The sequence below is a fragment of the Odocoileus virginianus genome, chromosome 4 (genome assembly GCF_023699985.2).
Source record: "Odocoileus virginianus isolate 20LAN1187 ecotype Illinois chromosome 4, Ovbor_1.2, whole genome shotgun sequence".
In the NCBI taxonomy this organism is placed as follows: Eukaryota; Metazoa; Chordata; class Mammalia; order Artiodactyla; family Cervidae; genus Odocoileus; species Odocoileus virginianus.
The window spans coordinates 68,148,446-68,164,363 of NC_069677.1; the positions used below are offsets into that span (position 1 = coordinate 68,148,446).

Below are 15,918 nucleotides of genomic sequence, written 5' to 3' on the forward strand. Positions count from 1 at the left end.
CTCTTTCCCTTGACCTCACTGCATTATTCCCCTCATCCTATGTAGCTTTCTTATGCCTTCCTCTGACTTTCTCTGGTAGTACCTATTTCTAGAATCAGCTCTCCTGACCTCATTAAGCTGGGCTCTGTTTAACTTACCAAATGACTCATTTGGTAACAGAGAGACATAGTACTTTTTTCCTTTCATTTTCTGCTGTACTCATCTGACATAATTAGAGAAATTCATAACCAGGTATTTAAATATACTTCTCAGTTATCCTCTCATGGCCTCGGAAAGTGAGTGGAATAAACCGTTTTATCTTTGTATTTCTGATAGAGGTACTATTTGGAGTCTAAAACGCAATTTCATAAGGAACTCTCAATTTTGGCATTTTTTTCAGTATTAACAGAAAACTAGCTAGAATTTAGTAAAATGAAGTTTATTTAAACAGTATTTTTAGGAAGCTGCAGAACTGCTAATGAATGCTTCTTGGTAAGCTTGCAGTGTTAATTCTATATATGCTCCCTTCTGTGCTTCTGTTTTTGCAAAGACCTGTTTAAAGTTAAAAAAAAAAAAAAAGGTTTTAAAATAGAGAATATACTATTGATAAAGTTCCTAGTGAAGTCCCAGTTTAAAAAGCCCTCCACATTTCACAGTATTTTTTTGATTACCAAACAATAAGCATACTACATAGACAGAAAAACAGTATCACAGTTAAAGCAACCTAATTCCAAACACCAGAAGTTTCCAAACATGATTGTCATTTTTCAGAAAAAAATTAAGAAAACCTGACATTGCTGGATCAAAATGAGAAGCATTAGCTTCAAGAGAAATCCAGAGGATGAAAGTTAGCAAGATGATTTTTCACTTTAAAGAATGGGCTTTTCCTACTCCACCTATAATGTCATCACTGGTTGTTTTTATCCTCAATAAGCTTTAAAACTGCTTTGCAGTAGCATAAAGTAATACTGGGACAGAAGCCAGATCCACAAATACATGTCTATTCCGAGCATTAGAAAAGATGAAAATCATACAATGGTTTCCCCACTTCCTGAAAAAAATCACCTCAGCATTTACAGAGAAATCTGTGTAAGCCCATGGTTTTGAGAGCTTTACAGTTCCGCAGTGAGAACGCACCACCCTCCCTGCTTCTGGAAACCTGGACAGGAATGTGACCGAGCTGGGTGGCGTGTGCTCCACAGAGCACTGAGCGGCCGCCCCACTATCTGAACTTCTTGGACTCCAATGGCAGCTGTTTCTGTTGTCCAGTCTGAAGCAATACGGGGCTCTCATCACTCTGCTTTAAGACCACAAATCTGTGTGCGTTAGTCACTCAGTTGTGTACTACTCTTTTGCAACCCCCACGGCGTGTAGCCCTCTAGTCTCCTCTGTCCATGGGATTCTCCAAGTAAGAGTACTGGAATGGGCTACCATTCCCTTCTCGAGGGGACCTTCCTGACCCAGGGATCGAACCCTATGATTTCTTCACTCAGTCACTACATGATAATGAATGTGAAAGAAGTCCCTTTACCTTAATTAACTGTAATCCCTCAGCAGCCTGCTCTTTGGCCTCTTGAGCTGACTGGCCATCAGGATGGAGGATGTGATAGAGCTGGACCAAGCTGGCGGCATCATCAACTCTGGAGGGAAAGGGTTACTGTTTAAAAGGGTTTGTTGTTTTCATTTTCTTTTTACATTTTTTAGTTTATAGTTTCCTTCTTTGGCTTCACAGTTCTATAAAAGTATATGCTGATCTTTAAATTACATTTCAAACTTTGGGCCAGAAAAAAAACCTTTTTTACAGCCTTCCTTCAAAGCAATTTTCAGGAATATTGGCTAATTTAGGCTTCACAGGGCAAGAATCAATACAGGCGGGTACCCAGTTTATGAAAGTGAATATATTCAAAACGTGGCTGTATCCTTTCTGAAAGCAGGGCATCATTTCTCATAGAGACTGTGTTCTAACACTGGATGATTTCCAGGCCGGCCCACATCACCAGCAGATAATAACACAACTCAGAGGGTGGGTCAGTACCGTCATCCCACGTAAGCCAGAGGCTGGTGGACATGGGGATGCTCAGTGCCACTTGCCTTCAGGTGCACCAGCAGTGACATCTGCTGAGGAATTTTCATTGAGACTCTGAATTAATGGATAAATGCCTCTTGAGAGGCATCTAGAAGTCCAAGGAAAGACTCCCAAGCTACCTGTCAATTCACAGTTTCCCGTTAGTTAAAAACCAGCATCCTAGGGAAGCAAATTTGAAATTATGCACTCTAGACAAGAGAATTCAGGTTCTTCCTCAGCAGTCTGTCTTGTGTCTCTTGTCAGACAACTACCCATGATGAAGCCAGAACAAGAGCTCAATTCTTACAGTTTGTACTTAACCTTTTGAGAAACCTACAATCTTTATCAACATTAAAACTTAGCCTTCCCCAAACTAAATAACCTCTAATTTCTCACCCAGTCAACACCACCTTCCTACCATTTGCCATCTCAAAGTCCTTCTAGAGTGGAGTGGGAGTGGGGTAAAGAGTTTCTTAAGCCACAGTGACCTTAGAGAAATGCTTGGGGCTCATCCCAAAGCCCGTTCACCCTAAAGGTCATCTCTGGGTAAAACAGAAAACCAGAACTGAGAAATCAAACTTTACAGAGGAAAACTATTTGTTTAATGTTCATTATGAATCTGTTGTGTTTGTTCTACTCTAACAGTTCAACAAACATGGCAACAAAAGGTAACAATCATTCTCTTAAGAGCATAAGCATGTGAGTCCATAAAGAGCTTAACTGGGTTTCTATATCGTGGTCACAGCAGGGCTTCTTTACGTTCATACTACTGTATAATAGCTGTTTCACAGAACAATTTAGCTTCACGCCCAGCCTCTATTTGAAATGAAAAGCAAGTAAATCCCCATGTAAAAAAGATTTTAAAGCACCTCAATTCAAGACAAACAGTGGAACTTGAGTATGAAATAAATCTGTGCAGAATTCTGGCATGGGCTCCATTTGCTAAGCATATGCACCCTCTACTGTTTAAACTGGGATTTGCAGCAAACTGTCCTACTGAGAATTCCCACAGAAGTTTTACTTACACAGAGCAGGAAAGGTTAAGTACTCAAAATTCCCTCCCAGTATGCAAATGAAATGCTTCAGATGTAAAGCTTACATGTGATAAGTATTACCATAATAACTTATGAGTACACCTTAATAAATAACTCATACATTCTGTGTTGCTCTAATTTCTTACAAAAAATGTTAAATAATTTCAGAACATTTACAGCTGAGAAGCTTTAAATTCATTCACGGCTAATGCACCTAAAGGCAAGTCATTTTTGAACATGCTCATGATCACCAGCAGCCTCCTGCTTATGTGGGATGAAGGCATATTTCTGCCCTCTGAATTGGATTACACGATTACACCACACATGCTGGTGAAGAGGGCTGGCCTGGAAATCATTTCCCATTATGAATGTTTCTATGAGAAATGATGCTGTTTCCATATGGACTTTTTTAAGACAATATGGAACTTTCTAGTTCCAAATGCCTTGCCTTTGTGTGAATGGTTCAGATTACATGGAGGATAGATAGACTGAGTCAAAACTTACGTTCAAGGTGACAGTAATCACTAACCCTTCCTGTGACCTTCTTACTACAGCCATGCTTGTTTCTTTTCCTTGCCATTTTGACCTTGACTCAACCAATGGAAAGATATTCAAAAGATAATTTTCTCTTTAGTGTCATCGCAAATCATAAAGTGTTATTTCAGCTAGAAGGCAGGGCACACACCAGTTGTACACTAAAATACAACAGACATTCTTTGTTTTATTCAACTTTGAAAAAAACCTGTAACCTTTTTAACACCTTAAAAATCTTGCAAAAACAAAGAGGATCAAAAGCAGTATTTTTATAAATGATGACTTTTACTGAAAAGCACCCAGCAGACCTTATGTCTACTTCTCTGCATTTCCTGTCTAATCCCCCTGTTCATTGGCAAGTTCACTGGTACCCAGAAGCACCAGCAAGGCTACGGATAAGTCAACATCCAGGGTACACAGCACAGGTCCAGAGCCATTTACTGTTTCAAAGAATCTAGCCATGTTTACATGACACAGAAGCAAAGACTGAGAAAACTGGGTTATACTGGAAAAACAAATCCATATATAAACTGAAATAAGTGAAAGCTATCACTGGGCGTGCACATGTGCTCAGATGCTTAAGTCGTGTCCAAATCTTTGAGACCGCATGGACCGCAACCCACCAAGCTCTCTATCCATGGTGTTCTCCAGACAAGAATACTGGAGTGAGTTGCCATTCCCTCTTCTAGGGGACTTTCCCACTCTTGGGATTGAACTCATGTCTCCTGTGTCTCCTACATTTCAGGCAGATTCTTTACCACTGAGCTACAAGGGAAGCCCTTATCACTGGGCAGTACACTGTTAGCACTGGGAAAATAACATAGATTAAATACAGGTTTACTGTAATGGTAGTGAGAATTTCTTTACTTAATAAGATCATACTTACAAATCTCTCTGAATCTGGTCAATCAATAAACCATCGATCTTTTTCTTATTTACAAAATACCAAGCCATACCACCGAAGTGTCTTGTTGAACGTAAAAGGTCATACTTTCCATATTTATCTATATCTTCATAGGTCTGATGATGAATCTATCCACACAAAATGCAATTTTTCAGAAATACAAAAATAAAAGTGAGCCAGCATTACTGGATATACATCTACTAGCATGCAAGCTGTCCAAGAAAGTATTAGTAAACCAGGTCTCCTGATCCTGCATCCACTATTGATCATTATCTAGAAGGTATCATTAAGTAAGGACAGCTTGCCACTGCAGAAGTGTGTGGAACCTGGAACAGGTCTGCCAGACATTTATAGCCAGATCAATTACTCTTCAGCAGCCATGCACTATATATGAAGCACCTATTATATATATGGACTAGTGGGAATAATGGACCACCACTTCTTTCCCCTATCCAATCAACTATCCCATTCCATCTTACTAATTAATGTTCCTCAGTTCTTCCAGACTGATCTTAAATGAGGACTCTGATGAGGGCATTCCTATATTAAAAAGGCTGCTGACTGAAGTCCAAATTCGTCAACCTAGCGTCTGAGGTCACCTGTGATATGGCCCCATCTACCTTTCTAGCTTAATCTTGAACCACCTTCCCTAGGTATTCACCACATATACAAGCAAACCAGATGACTGGCCATTTCTCAAGTCTACTTTTGTGTCCTGCCTATTGTGCGTACTTTTCTCTCTACCTGAAATACTTCTCCATCCACTTGCCACAATGTTCCCTATCCTCGTAGAGCCCTCTTAGGCCTTCTCTGAGAGCATGCTGCAACCTTCTCTTAGCACCTAACATCTTAGACCTATGGTGGTGATTATACTTCCCCACGATCTTTCCTGGACTGCAAGCTTTGACAAGGCTCCCTATCCTAGTTCATGTCATCACCTGTACCTCCATAGTAACACCTTACACACAGAAAGTACTATATGATTATTAAATTGCAATGTAAGGCACATACTGCATTTTGGCAAACTTTAGAAATAACTTTCCTATACAATAAACTGAAGAAAAAATCTCTGCCATCTAGTTTGGGTACTTACTCTACCACTTACTAGCTGTGCAACTTTCAACAAGTTACTTGACTCTCTAAGCTTAAGTTCTCTCATCCTTAAGTCAAGGGTTGTTGAAAGGATGAAAATATCTATTTGGTGTACATCCAGCACTTGACAGGTGTTCAGGCATTTCCCTTTTCCTCCCCCTGTATCGAAGCTTATAACCTAACTCATTGTGTTGGACTAAAAAATCTTACTCGTAACCATACTTACACCCATACTTTAGAAACTATAAAATATACTCACTTTGATATAGTCAGCAGAATCTGGCTCAAACTGGGCAACGCAGAGATTGAGGACATCAACATGCCGGTCCTGACTGTACATGGTCTAAACCCACATAGCAGAGTTGGAATTAGATGAGAAGAAAAGAAAGTGCAACACCTGTCCAGACGCCATGACAACCCTGCCCATCCACACACAGGCCACATCTGCGCCCAGCACGAGGGATGCGGAAACCACACACAAGCCACATGTCACACCTGGATTCAAATCCCAGCTAACCCAATTACAAGACAAATGACCCTACTTATCATTAGAAATGCCTGTATTTATCAAAGCAAAATACCAGAGCGAACTGGTTCAACAAAGAAATCATCACCACTGCCTCTATGACCCCAAAGTCATCTTACCTGAAGATTTTCTTCCCTGAAAATTACTGGTGTTAAAACTCTACGGCCTTCTTTTGGGAAATAAATTTGAATCATACGGTCCCGTTCTTCCCAAGAGGCTTTGCGTAGTGTGCCACTTGGTTCTCTGACAACAATAAAACGCTCCTGAAATAGAAAACACAAGGATAAGTTAGTGAGAGCTGAATTTTAGTTCCAGTGTCCCACTAAGCACCATTATAAAAATAATTTGCAACCAATATAAAAGGCGACTGGCAAAAAAAAAAAAAAATGCAACTGGCAAACAAAATGCAATCGTGTATGATTTCAATAATAATTGTAACAGATCTGGCAAGATTTGATACTTCCTTCACTAATCATTGCAGTGCCTGTGACAATCAGAAATCTAATGAAAGTATTTACTAAATGTGAACTACAGTCCTAAAGTGAGATGAATACATAAAATGGTTCAACTAAAAAAAGTTGACTTGAGATTCATCTAAATCCATTTCAGAAAAAAGAAGTGCTATAAACCTTTTTAAATTGTTTCCTCATCCTAAAGTCTCACCCAGATAAGACTTGACTATTTTATAGTCCACATTTAAAGGCACAGGGATAAATGGAATAAACCCAAGAATGTGGAAGCTTAATTCCACACTTCTGCGATTCCTCATTCTGGCAAGAGACAAATGCATCAGAGAGACTGACTGGTGCACCTGCCTCTGGTCTCTTCATTCTCTTAACTGCCAAATCCCAGGCCAAAGGATGCTTCCTTCACCCACTGGGTGAATTCCACCCACTGTCTGTACTACTCAACTGACAATCTAATTTAGCATAGGCAGCATTCTTGACACCTCTTAGATACTTGTTAACATTGTTTCAAAACTAGAAAAGGTCGGGAACTGGATTATGGTTCTTTACAAAACCCAAAATGACTTACACAGAGCTTTGCACACAGCTGATAAATGCTACATATCTGATTAATGTTTAAATTAACCAGATGGTAGTGACTCTCAACTCTTTAGAACTTTAAGAGTCTCTGAATGTATTTCGAGGATAATACAATTAAAACTTTCATCAAGCACTGCAAACAGAAACGAAAAAAAAAGAGCAGATGGTAAACTAACACAATTGTTCCTCAAACGGATTTTGGCAATTTGAATTCCAAGTTCCTTTCTCCCTTTCAGGTTATAGAATGCTCCCATAACCAGCCTTCACAGCACTGCTAATGTATAATGTTTATTAAAATATTCCAAAGCAAAAATTCTAATAAAATGAAACTCTGATCCCATTCATTATGTCAGATATACAGGTGACTGACATACAGACATGGACACTGCTCACATCGTGTCTTCTAACCGTAATCAATATGATAAGAAGATTAGCACAGGGTGGCCCTTTTTTCAGCCCTACCACTATTCAATATTCTACTTCAGTTTGTGGGCTGAAATGTAAATTACTCTTTTCACTCATTACTTGAAAAGGCTCAAACACAAAACTAATATATTTTATTTTATAGGTGCTAGAGTGTTCTTTTGGAACTGCCAATCAAGGGAAGAGGAGCTAGACAATAAAAACTATAGCAGATGAAGTGGTGCCTAAAAATTATCTGGGAAAGTGTGATATTCTTACTGCAAATTCTGAAAAGTGAAAATCCTTTGGGAAGTCTGAACTTTTTGGGCATCAGCAAGCATTTCCATCTTCTCAAAAAGTTTGAGCTTTTTGAAGTCGATCTAACTTAGGCAGAATCATTTTGCAATTAGACATATACTTACTCGATGTGGTATGCTGTATGATATATCAGTAAACACATATTTGACTGTTTCGGTTCCTTCCAATATCTTATCTTCAGCTAACACATCATTTATTGGTGTTCGCTCTTCCAGAACTGGTGGCATTTTTAATCGGACTTTAGCTGCCTCAATCGCCTGTCTTGTAGCCTAATGAAATAAAATATATCTTAGGGAAAGCCACAAGGTTACAGACCAAAAGGATCATCTGACAAAAGCAGATACTAATTTAAAAAAAAAGTGCTAAAGACTGCAGAGAGAAGCTGTAGGTATAAGTGAGTGAGTGAAAAGCCAAACTTGGGCTCCTGGACCCTGGCCCTTGTCTCTGTGATGAGAGCACCAGTCACAGGCTCAATCACTCTCAAAACAGCAAAGGAAGGCTCTGAGACAGAGCCAGGCCACAAGAGCCACCCAAAACAGGACAGAGGACTTCACTTATTGGGTGCTTACTATGTTCCAGATATTGCTCAAATACTCTGAGTGCATCTGGCTCCTTTAATGCCACAACTACCCATATGAGCTAAGCACTACATTAGAGGTCATTTTATGAGAGAAAATAGAGGCACACAAATATTAAGTAAATTGCTAAGAAGCTGCAGCACTACAATTTGAACCCAGGCAATTTAACTCCAGAGCCCATGCCCTTAACCACTGAGCACAGTGCTCCATGCCATACCGCTGACAGTGGTTACCTCTGAGAGATGAAAGGGGCCTTTCACTCTTCATGTGCTATATACTTTTGGGTATTTAAACTCTGCTATGGTTCTCAATGATGTTTGAGTTGAAAGAAAAGCAACAATACTTTACATATTCATACATGAAAGTGTTTTACACAAAGCACTCAATACCCATGACTCCAGGAGGACACCTGCCTGGAACAGAATACTGTTCAGAAGGATCTCATGATCTCACCAAGCCTCAGCCTTAAGCAGCTCAGAAAAAAATGTTTCTGCAGTAAGAAGGCTGGAGCAGGGAGGACAGAGGAAGGATGCTAGGCTGGTTTTGGAGCAGAGGTGGTTCCGCCTGATAGCCAGACCTGACCCATATGCGCAGTCTGTCTAATTCTGGCCATCTTCCCTACTCCTCTCTGCCAGACTTGCACACGTTTCTTTTCTCAGTTCTGTGCCTGGAATTCCCCCTCATTAGTACCTGTAGAACAGCAACTATCAGAATCTGGAGGGACCCTGAAAATGTTGTTTAATCTTTTAAAGAAAGACATTCTACCACTATTCGTGCATTCACATACCTCTTCCAACTGTGCCTGGGTCATTAGTTTGTAAGTTGGTGGCTTCGTTTCTCGTATTGCTGGCTTAAAAATCTTCAGTAAATCCAAGCCTGTCATCTTGATGAGTATGCTTTGGACTTCCTCATCCATAAAAGTAGGTTTCTTGATCTTTGGGCTACCAGATTCTATTAAATGAATTTTAGTAAATAAGATGGCAAAAATGACAAGACAACAAGACATCTAAATGGAAAAAGCCAATGATAAAAATGATTAACACCATGTGTATTCTACCTCAGTATGCATAATGCTAATACCTACAAGATTAATTCATTCATTTAAAATTTACTGGGCATTCACGATGATCAAGCTATAGTTTCTGCCAAAAAGGCACTCAAGGTCTAGTGAAGGAAGCAACAGGAAAAAAGTAGTTAATGCAATATTAATGACAATAACGGTTACTGCCAACCAAAGAATTGTTTCCTATCTGATAGGAGCTACACACATTTTCAGGAATGCTTACAACAAGCCACAAAGTATGTACTGACATCCCAGTTTTGTATATGAGGATACTGGAGCCTTGCTAAAGACAATTAGCTATTAAATGATATACCCAGGATTTAAACCAAAGTTTATCTGATTCTAGAACCTAGACCAGTTTTAACTTACCATCATGTTCCTCAAAGTAAGTGCTACATACAAGGGAGGTACAGGGGGTTGTGTGATAACAGAGACTGAAACTAAACTTAGCCTGGGGGCAGAGAAAGGCATGGTAGAGTCAAACAATGCTTCCTGGGGGGTCTGAATAGGGCAGAGGAAAAAAAGGGAAGGAAATTCTAGGCTGAGGGGTTCCAGTTAGGGGAGAGGCCTGGATCACTGGACACAATACTGAAGAGGCCATGTGATGTTATGGAAGAAAGCTGGACAGGAGCGGACCCAGCTCTCAGCTCTGCCTTTCCTAGTATGCCCATCCCTTTGCCCAACCTCCATTTCCACTGGGGGTGGGGGAAGCCATTCCTTCCCAACCACCTCTTCCTCTGCTGGTCCTATAAATGCTGGTGTCCCACAGGATTCTGAACTACATTCTTCTTCTCTCCCTTCTCACATTCTTGATGGATTATCTCCTAACCTTCAGTAACTATTAATTACCTAGAAACTCTAAAAGCTGAATCTCCAGCCAGATCATCTTCCATCCAACTACCCAATGGACATCTCACATGTACTTCAATACTGCCAAAGCAGAACTCGTAACTTTTCTTTTGTCACAAACCTGCTTTTCCTCCTATCCTTGGCACCATCCAATAGGTCACATGGGCCAGAAACCTACTCATTCTTGACTTCCCCACTACCCTCCACATCTAGTCAATAGCATCACTAATAAAAACAGTAATGTTAACAGCTAACATCTGTTAGATATTTACTATATGCCAGTACTGACTACCCTTTTACATACCTGGTACATTTAATCCTCATAACAATCCCATAAATACCATGATTAGTCCCATTTTTACAAGAGGACACTGACACAAATCAATTGCCTGTTACATCTTATAAATCAGTATTTAACTCTCTATTTCCCACTGCCACTACCCTAGTCAAGGCAATCCTATCTCTTGCCTCAGCCTTCTAACCTGTCTCCTTGCCCCATTCTGACCATTCTCCACAGATCAATCACAGTCATCTATTAAATCTGTAATCCAAACAACAGAAAAGATTAACAAGATAAAGAGGTGGTTCTTTGAAAACATAAACAAAACTGACAAATCTTTAGCTAGACCAAGGGAAAAAGAGGACCCAAACTAACAAAATTATATCTAAAAAGCACATTACAACTGATACTACAGAATTACAAAGGATCATAAGGGGCTATTATGAGTAACAATATGCCAGAAAACTGGACAACCTAGAAGAAATGGAAAAATTCTTAGAAACATACAACCTACCAAGACTAAGCCAGGAAGTAAGAGAAAATCAAAGCAGACCAATTACTACTAAGAAGACTGAATCAATCATAAAAAATCCTCCAGTGAAAACCGGCTCAGGACCATATGGCTTCACAGGAGACTTTTACCAAACATTTAAAGATGAATTAATGCCAATCCTTCTCAAACACTTCCAAAACAAATGGAAGAACAGGGAGCACTCCCAAACTCATTTTATAAGGCCAGCATTATCCTGATACTGAAATCAATAAAGGATACTAACAGAAATCTACAGGCCAATATCCCTGATGAATACAGATGCAAATATTCTCAATAAAATACTAGCAAACTGATTCAGCAGAACATTAAAAAGATCGTTCACCATAATCAAATAAGATCTGGGATGTAAATATGGCTCAACATACTCAAACCAATCAATATGAAACATATTCATAGGAAGAAGGAAGAAGATTTCTTTGATAGATGCAAAAAAGCATATGACAAAATTAATGATTTTAAACTTCTAACAAATTAGGTATAAAAGGAACATACCTCAACACAATAAAGACCATAAATGACAAACACACTGCTAACATACTCAGTGAGGAAAGGTTGAAAGTCTTTTCTCCAAGAACAGAACCAAGACAGGGCTGCCCACTCTCACCACTCCTGTACAACCCAGTACTGGAAGTTCTAGTCTGAGTACTCAGGCAAGAAAAAGAAATAAAAGGCATCAGAACTGAAAAGGAGTAAAATTGTCTCTGCAGACAACATGATGTTATATATAAAAATCCTAAAGACTCCATCAATAAACTATTAGATCAACAAATTCAGCAAAGTTGCAAGATACAAAATCAATATCCCAAAACCAATACCATTTCTATACACTAACAACAAATTACCTGAAAAAGGAATAAAGTATCAAATACAATATAATATTTAGTACTAAATTTAACCAAGGAGGTGAAAGATTGCTTTGTTGAAACCACAAAACACTGGTGAAAGAAATAAAACATATAATGAGTGGGCAGGTACCCTGTGTTCATGAATTAGAGAATTAATACCATTAAAATGTCCATACTACCCAAAGCTATCTACAGATTCAATGCAACCCCTCTTGAGAGTTCAACAGCATTTTTTACAGAAGTGGAAAAAACAACAGTCAAATCTGTATGAAGTCGAAATCACAAGAGACCCTATGATTGCCAAACCAATCCTAAGAAGAACAAAGCAGGAGGCATCACACTTCCAGACTTAAAGCCATTAACATGTAATCAAAATAGTATGGTCCTGGCATAAAAAAAGACACACAGACCAAGAGAATAGAGAGTGCAGAAGTAAACTCATGTATATACAGCCAACTAACAACTGAAACTGTGTCTTCAGCAGACTCTGTGCTCTCCCAAGGCGACAATCCTGTCTTGTACTGGTCTCTGGCACCCAAGGTCTCTTACAGTGCCTGCCACACAATAGCGCTCAGCACTACCTCTCGCCTCAGACAACCTCACCCATTCCCCAGCTTCTGTTAACATTTTTACTCCAGTGTTTCTCAACTTGTATGTAACAGCATATCTGACACCTCCCCTTGAATTTCAAAGGCATTTCAAATTTAATGCATCCAAAACAGATGTTTAATTCCGCTTCCTTTCCCATCTCCTTACCTCATCCACTACTGCCTTTTCCCTCACTTCTCCTCCTCTCATTCCCCTCTAAAAACTGTCCTATAATTAATTTTCTCTCTCCAGGTACAAATAGGACTTACTTCCCACTCAATTGCTCAGGCCAGAAACCTGAGAAATATTAACAATACTGATTTCTCCTTTTATATCTAGATTCACGGTTATAACCAAATTCATCAATCCTACCTCCAAAATGGGTTCCCAGTCTACCTGGGTTCAGTCTCATTTCTGGACTTTTGCTTATGCTGTTTCCTGCACTTGAAATGTTTCTTGTTTTCTCTTGAACATCGTTAACCAAGTTTCAACTGTGGTCATATTTTCTAGGAAACCTCCCCTGCCCTTCCAGCCTAGTTTGAGTGAGTGCCACTCTTCTCTCCACTGGAGAAGGAAATGGCAACCCACTCCAGTATTCTTGCCTGGATAATTCCCCAGACATAGGAGCATGGCAGGCTACAGTCCATTCGGGCGAAAAGAGTCGGACACGACTGAGCGACTATCATTCAGTCACTCCTCTCCATCCCCAATCACAGTCCAGGTCACACTGCACTGCCTCTTCCCACTGGACCATGACTTCCCTCAAGCAAAAACCCGTGTCAGTCTTAGTCCCCCTTAACCCCTAAACTCAGCTTAGAGCTAAGAGCGGAGCTCAAGCAGTGCTGCTTAAGCGACGGAACGAATCAACAAACGCGGGCGACGTCCGAGACAGTGCGTACAGGCGAGAACCGCCTGGGTCTAAGGGCGCGCCACGGGAAGAATAGGGGCCACCGCGTGGGTCTCGTCATCTGAAGGGCTCTAGATCTCCCAGAAGAACGCCCCAGAGGACGCCTAGCAGGTCACTTACCGGCCTCGGAACAGAGCCCACGGCATGGCGTTCCCGCCCCGCAGACCCCGGGCAGAGGCTGGAACAGGCAGTCGGGCAGGGGCCGAGCGCGGACCCGGAAATAGACTCGCTCAGCACCCCGAGAACCTGCATGGAGATTCCACAGCAATAAAGACACTCTGAGAGTCGCCATGATTATCCGGGCCACTTACGCCGGAAGCGGCTGAGAACGATTCTGGGTCTCACGCGGTTCGCACGGCACCCTGGGAAATGTAGTCTGGATGAAGGAGGAGGAGGAAGCGACGCAATTCCTATTTATAAAATAAACTTGTTTATAAAACAATAGATTGTTTCTTGTGAACCGCTCGTTCACACGGAAAAGGTGTTTTATATGCTCTTTTTTTCTGGACCTTTCCTTCATTTCCATGGCTCTATATAACAAATTACCATTTCCTGCCCAAACCTTTTCTCCCAGGCCCAGGTTTAAATCCAACTGCCTAAGCATCCTACTTCTCCATTCAAACTTCTCACGCCCCTCCCCACCCCGCCCCATTACTCCCGACAAATAACACCTGATTCCAAACCCTGATTGCCACGGCACCTACCATTCCCCTTCAACTCACACACCTTTTTCTCAGAATCTTAAGTCTCTCTTACAGCTCTTTTCTCAATTTGTCCTCAATTATTTTGCTTATTTATCTGCTTGCTTATTTTTCTCATGCGATGAAATCAAAGACATTATATATTGTGTTATAAGATCACCTAGCCTGGTACATATGCACACAGCAAACATTTGTTGAATAAATGACTGAGTGAACGATTAGAGGATCCTGTTATGTTCCTCCCAGTTGTCCAGGATGTGCAGGTTTTATCCTCCCCTAGACTGGTGCCTGTGCTAACCTGTCCCAACGTCTGACTGAAAAGAGGCGTTAAGTAAATGACTATTTGAATTTGCTAGACAGATAAACTCATCTTCTAACCTCACCTCACCATTGCCCAGTTAAGAGCTCTGTTTATGAACTCATACCCTATTTGGACAGGGAAAGAGAGAGCCCTAGGCTTTGTGCTGTATTCAGGCATGACTGCTGCCCAGTATGTCCCGACACTTCCTCTTACACCTACAAGATAAAAGGTGTCAGGGAGTGCTAGTGGGATGCATCCAAGTGTCTCCCAGCCGAGTCCTTTCTCTGAGAATATACCACCTACTTTCCCAGAGCATAGGCCTCTGTGGTTGTGTTTGTCTTATTAACATTCTCCTAGATAAAATTGATTGGACAATGAGTGGACACCTAATGCAGGAGAAATGACTCATTGGATGTTGCATTAGTTCCCTATAGCTTCTGTAGCAAATTATGACAAATTTGGCTACTTAAAACAACAGAAATTCTCTCACAGTTCTGGATACCAGTCATCTAAAATCAGTATCACTCAGCTAGGTCAAAGAATTAGCAGAGCTGTGCCTCTTTCAGAGGCTCCAGGGGAGAACCTGTCTCCCAGATTCTTGTGACTGCAAACACTCCTTGGTTTATGGCTGCATCACTATAATCTCTGCTTCACTGCACCTTCTGTTCTGTCTGTGCCCAACTGGTTTTACCTCACTCTGTAAGGTTATACATATGATTGCATTTAGGGCCCACCCAGCTAATCCAGGATAATCTTTCCATCTTCAAACGCTTAATCATTTTTGCAAAGATCCTGTTTCCATGTAACATTCACAGGTTACAGGAACTAGGAACTAAATATCCTTTCAGGAGGGAGAACATTTTCAGCAGACCCCAGCTGTCGAGGCACCAAGCAGATTTTATCTCAATATTTCAAACTCAGAAACACAGTTTTTGGCAGAAGCTTAAAATGGGTAACTGTTTAGAAATGTTTGCAGCAGCCTTTTCCAGCAATATGCTCACTAATCAACAAGCAGAGAGAATGCCAGTCTACAGAGGAAGGCAGGAAAATGGATCAGAAACATAAATGGCAGACTAGGATGCTTGAGAAAGAGAGGGAGGGAGGGGTGTGCTGTCTTGTCCAGAGATGCTCCCACCTTCCTATATTAACCTCCTTTTCTTGGGCTACACTAAATTACTGATGGGATTACCAAGACTCTTAATTTCAGCTGTAACCTCGGGCAGATGCCCACATCTTTCAGAGCCTCAGTTTCTCACCTGAAAACTGGGTATGATGATAGTACTTATCTTGCAGACTCTGAGGACAAAGTACCTTCAGGATCTAATGCCTGGTGTTTCCAAAGGGGACACAAGA

General features: G+C 40.7%; 1 protein-coding gene across 2 annotated transcripts; it reads right to left on the reverse strand.

Annotated features, from left to right (window-relative positions):
- Positions 1 to 402: 402 nt before the first annotated feature.
- MRPS22 (mitochondrial ribosomal protein S22) lies at positions 403 to 13,890 on the reverse strand. Of its 2 annotated transcripts, none has more exons than XM_020905084.2 (8): positions 13,684 to 13,890; positions 9,266 to 9,429; positions 8,005 to 8,169; positions 6,254 to 6,397; positions 5,868 to 5,951; positions 4,499 to 4,644; positions 1,511 to 1,619; positions 403 to 531 (listed from the first exon to the last, which is right to left on the reverse strand). In XM_020905084.2, exons 1-8 carry the CDS (start codon positions 13,853 to 13,855, stop codon positions 436 to 438), a joined length of 1,080 nt encoding a protein of 359 aa, XP_020760743.2. In that variant the 5' UTR covers positions 13,856 to 13,890; the 3' UTR covers positions 403 to 435. The 2 variants fall into 2 exon arrangements, 1 of the variants encoding a protein (XP_020760743.2); XR_002316017.2 differs by lacking the exon at positions 403 to 531 and adding an exon at positions 3,583 to 3,773 and having other exon boundaries at positions 1,530 to 1,619.
- Between the last annotated feature and the right edge of the window lie 2,028 nt (positions 13,891 to 15,918).

Bases quoted from the DNA above. Each gene is read 5' to 3' on its own strand.
- MRPS22 (XM_020905084.2), bottom strand. From the start codon at position 13,855: ATGGCGACTCTCAGAGTGTCTTTATTGCTGTGGAATCTCCATGCAGGT. The intron at 9,430-13,683 runs GTAAGTGACCTG...TTCATTTAATAG, and splicing joins TGGGCTCTGTTCCGAGGCCG to AATCTGGTAGCCCAAAGATC. The intron at 4,645-5,867 runs GTGAGTATATTT...TTGTGTGGATAG, and splicing joins ATTCTGCTGACTATATCAAA to ATTCATCATCAGACCTATGA.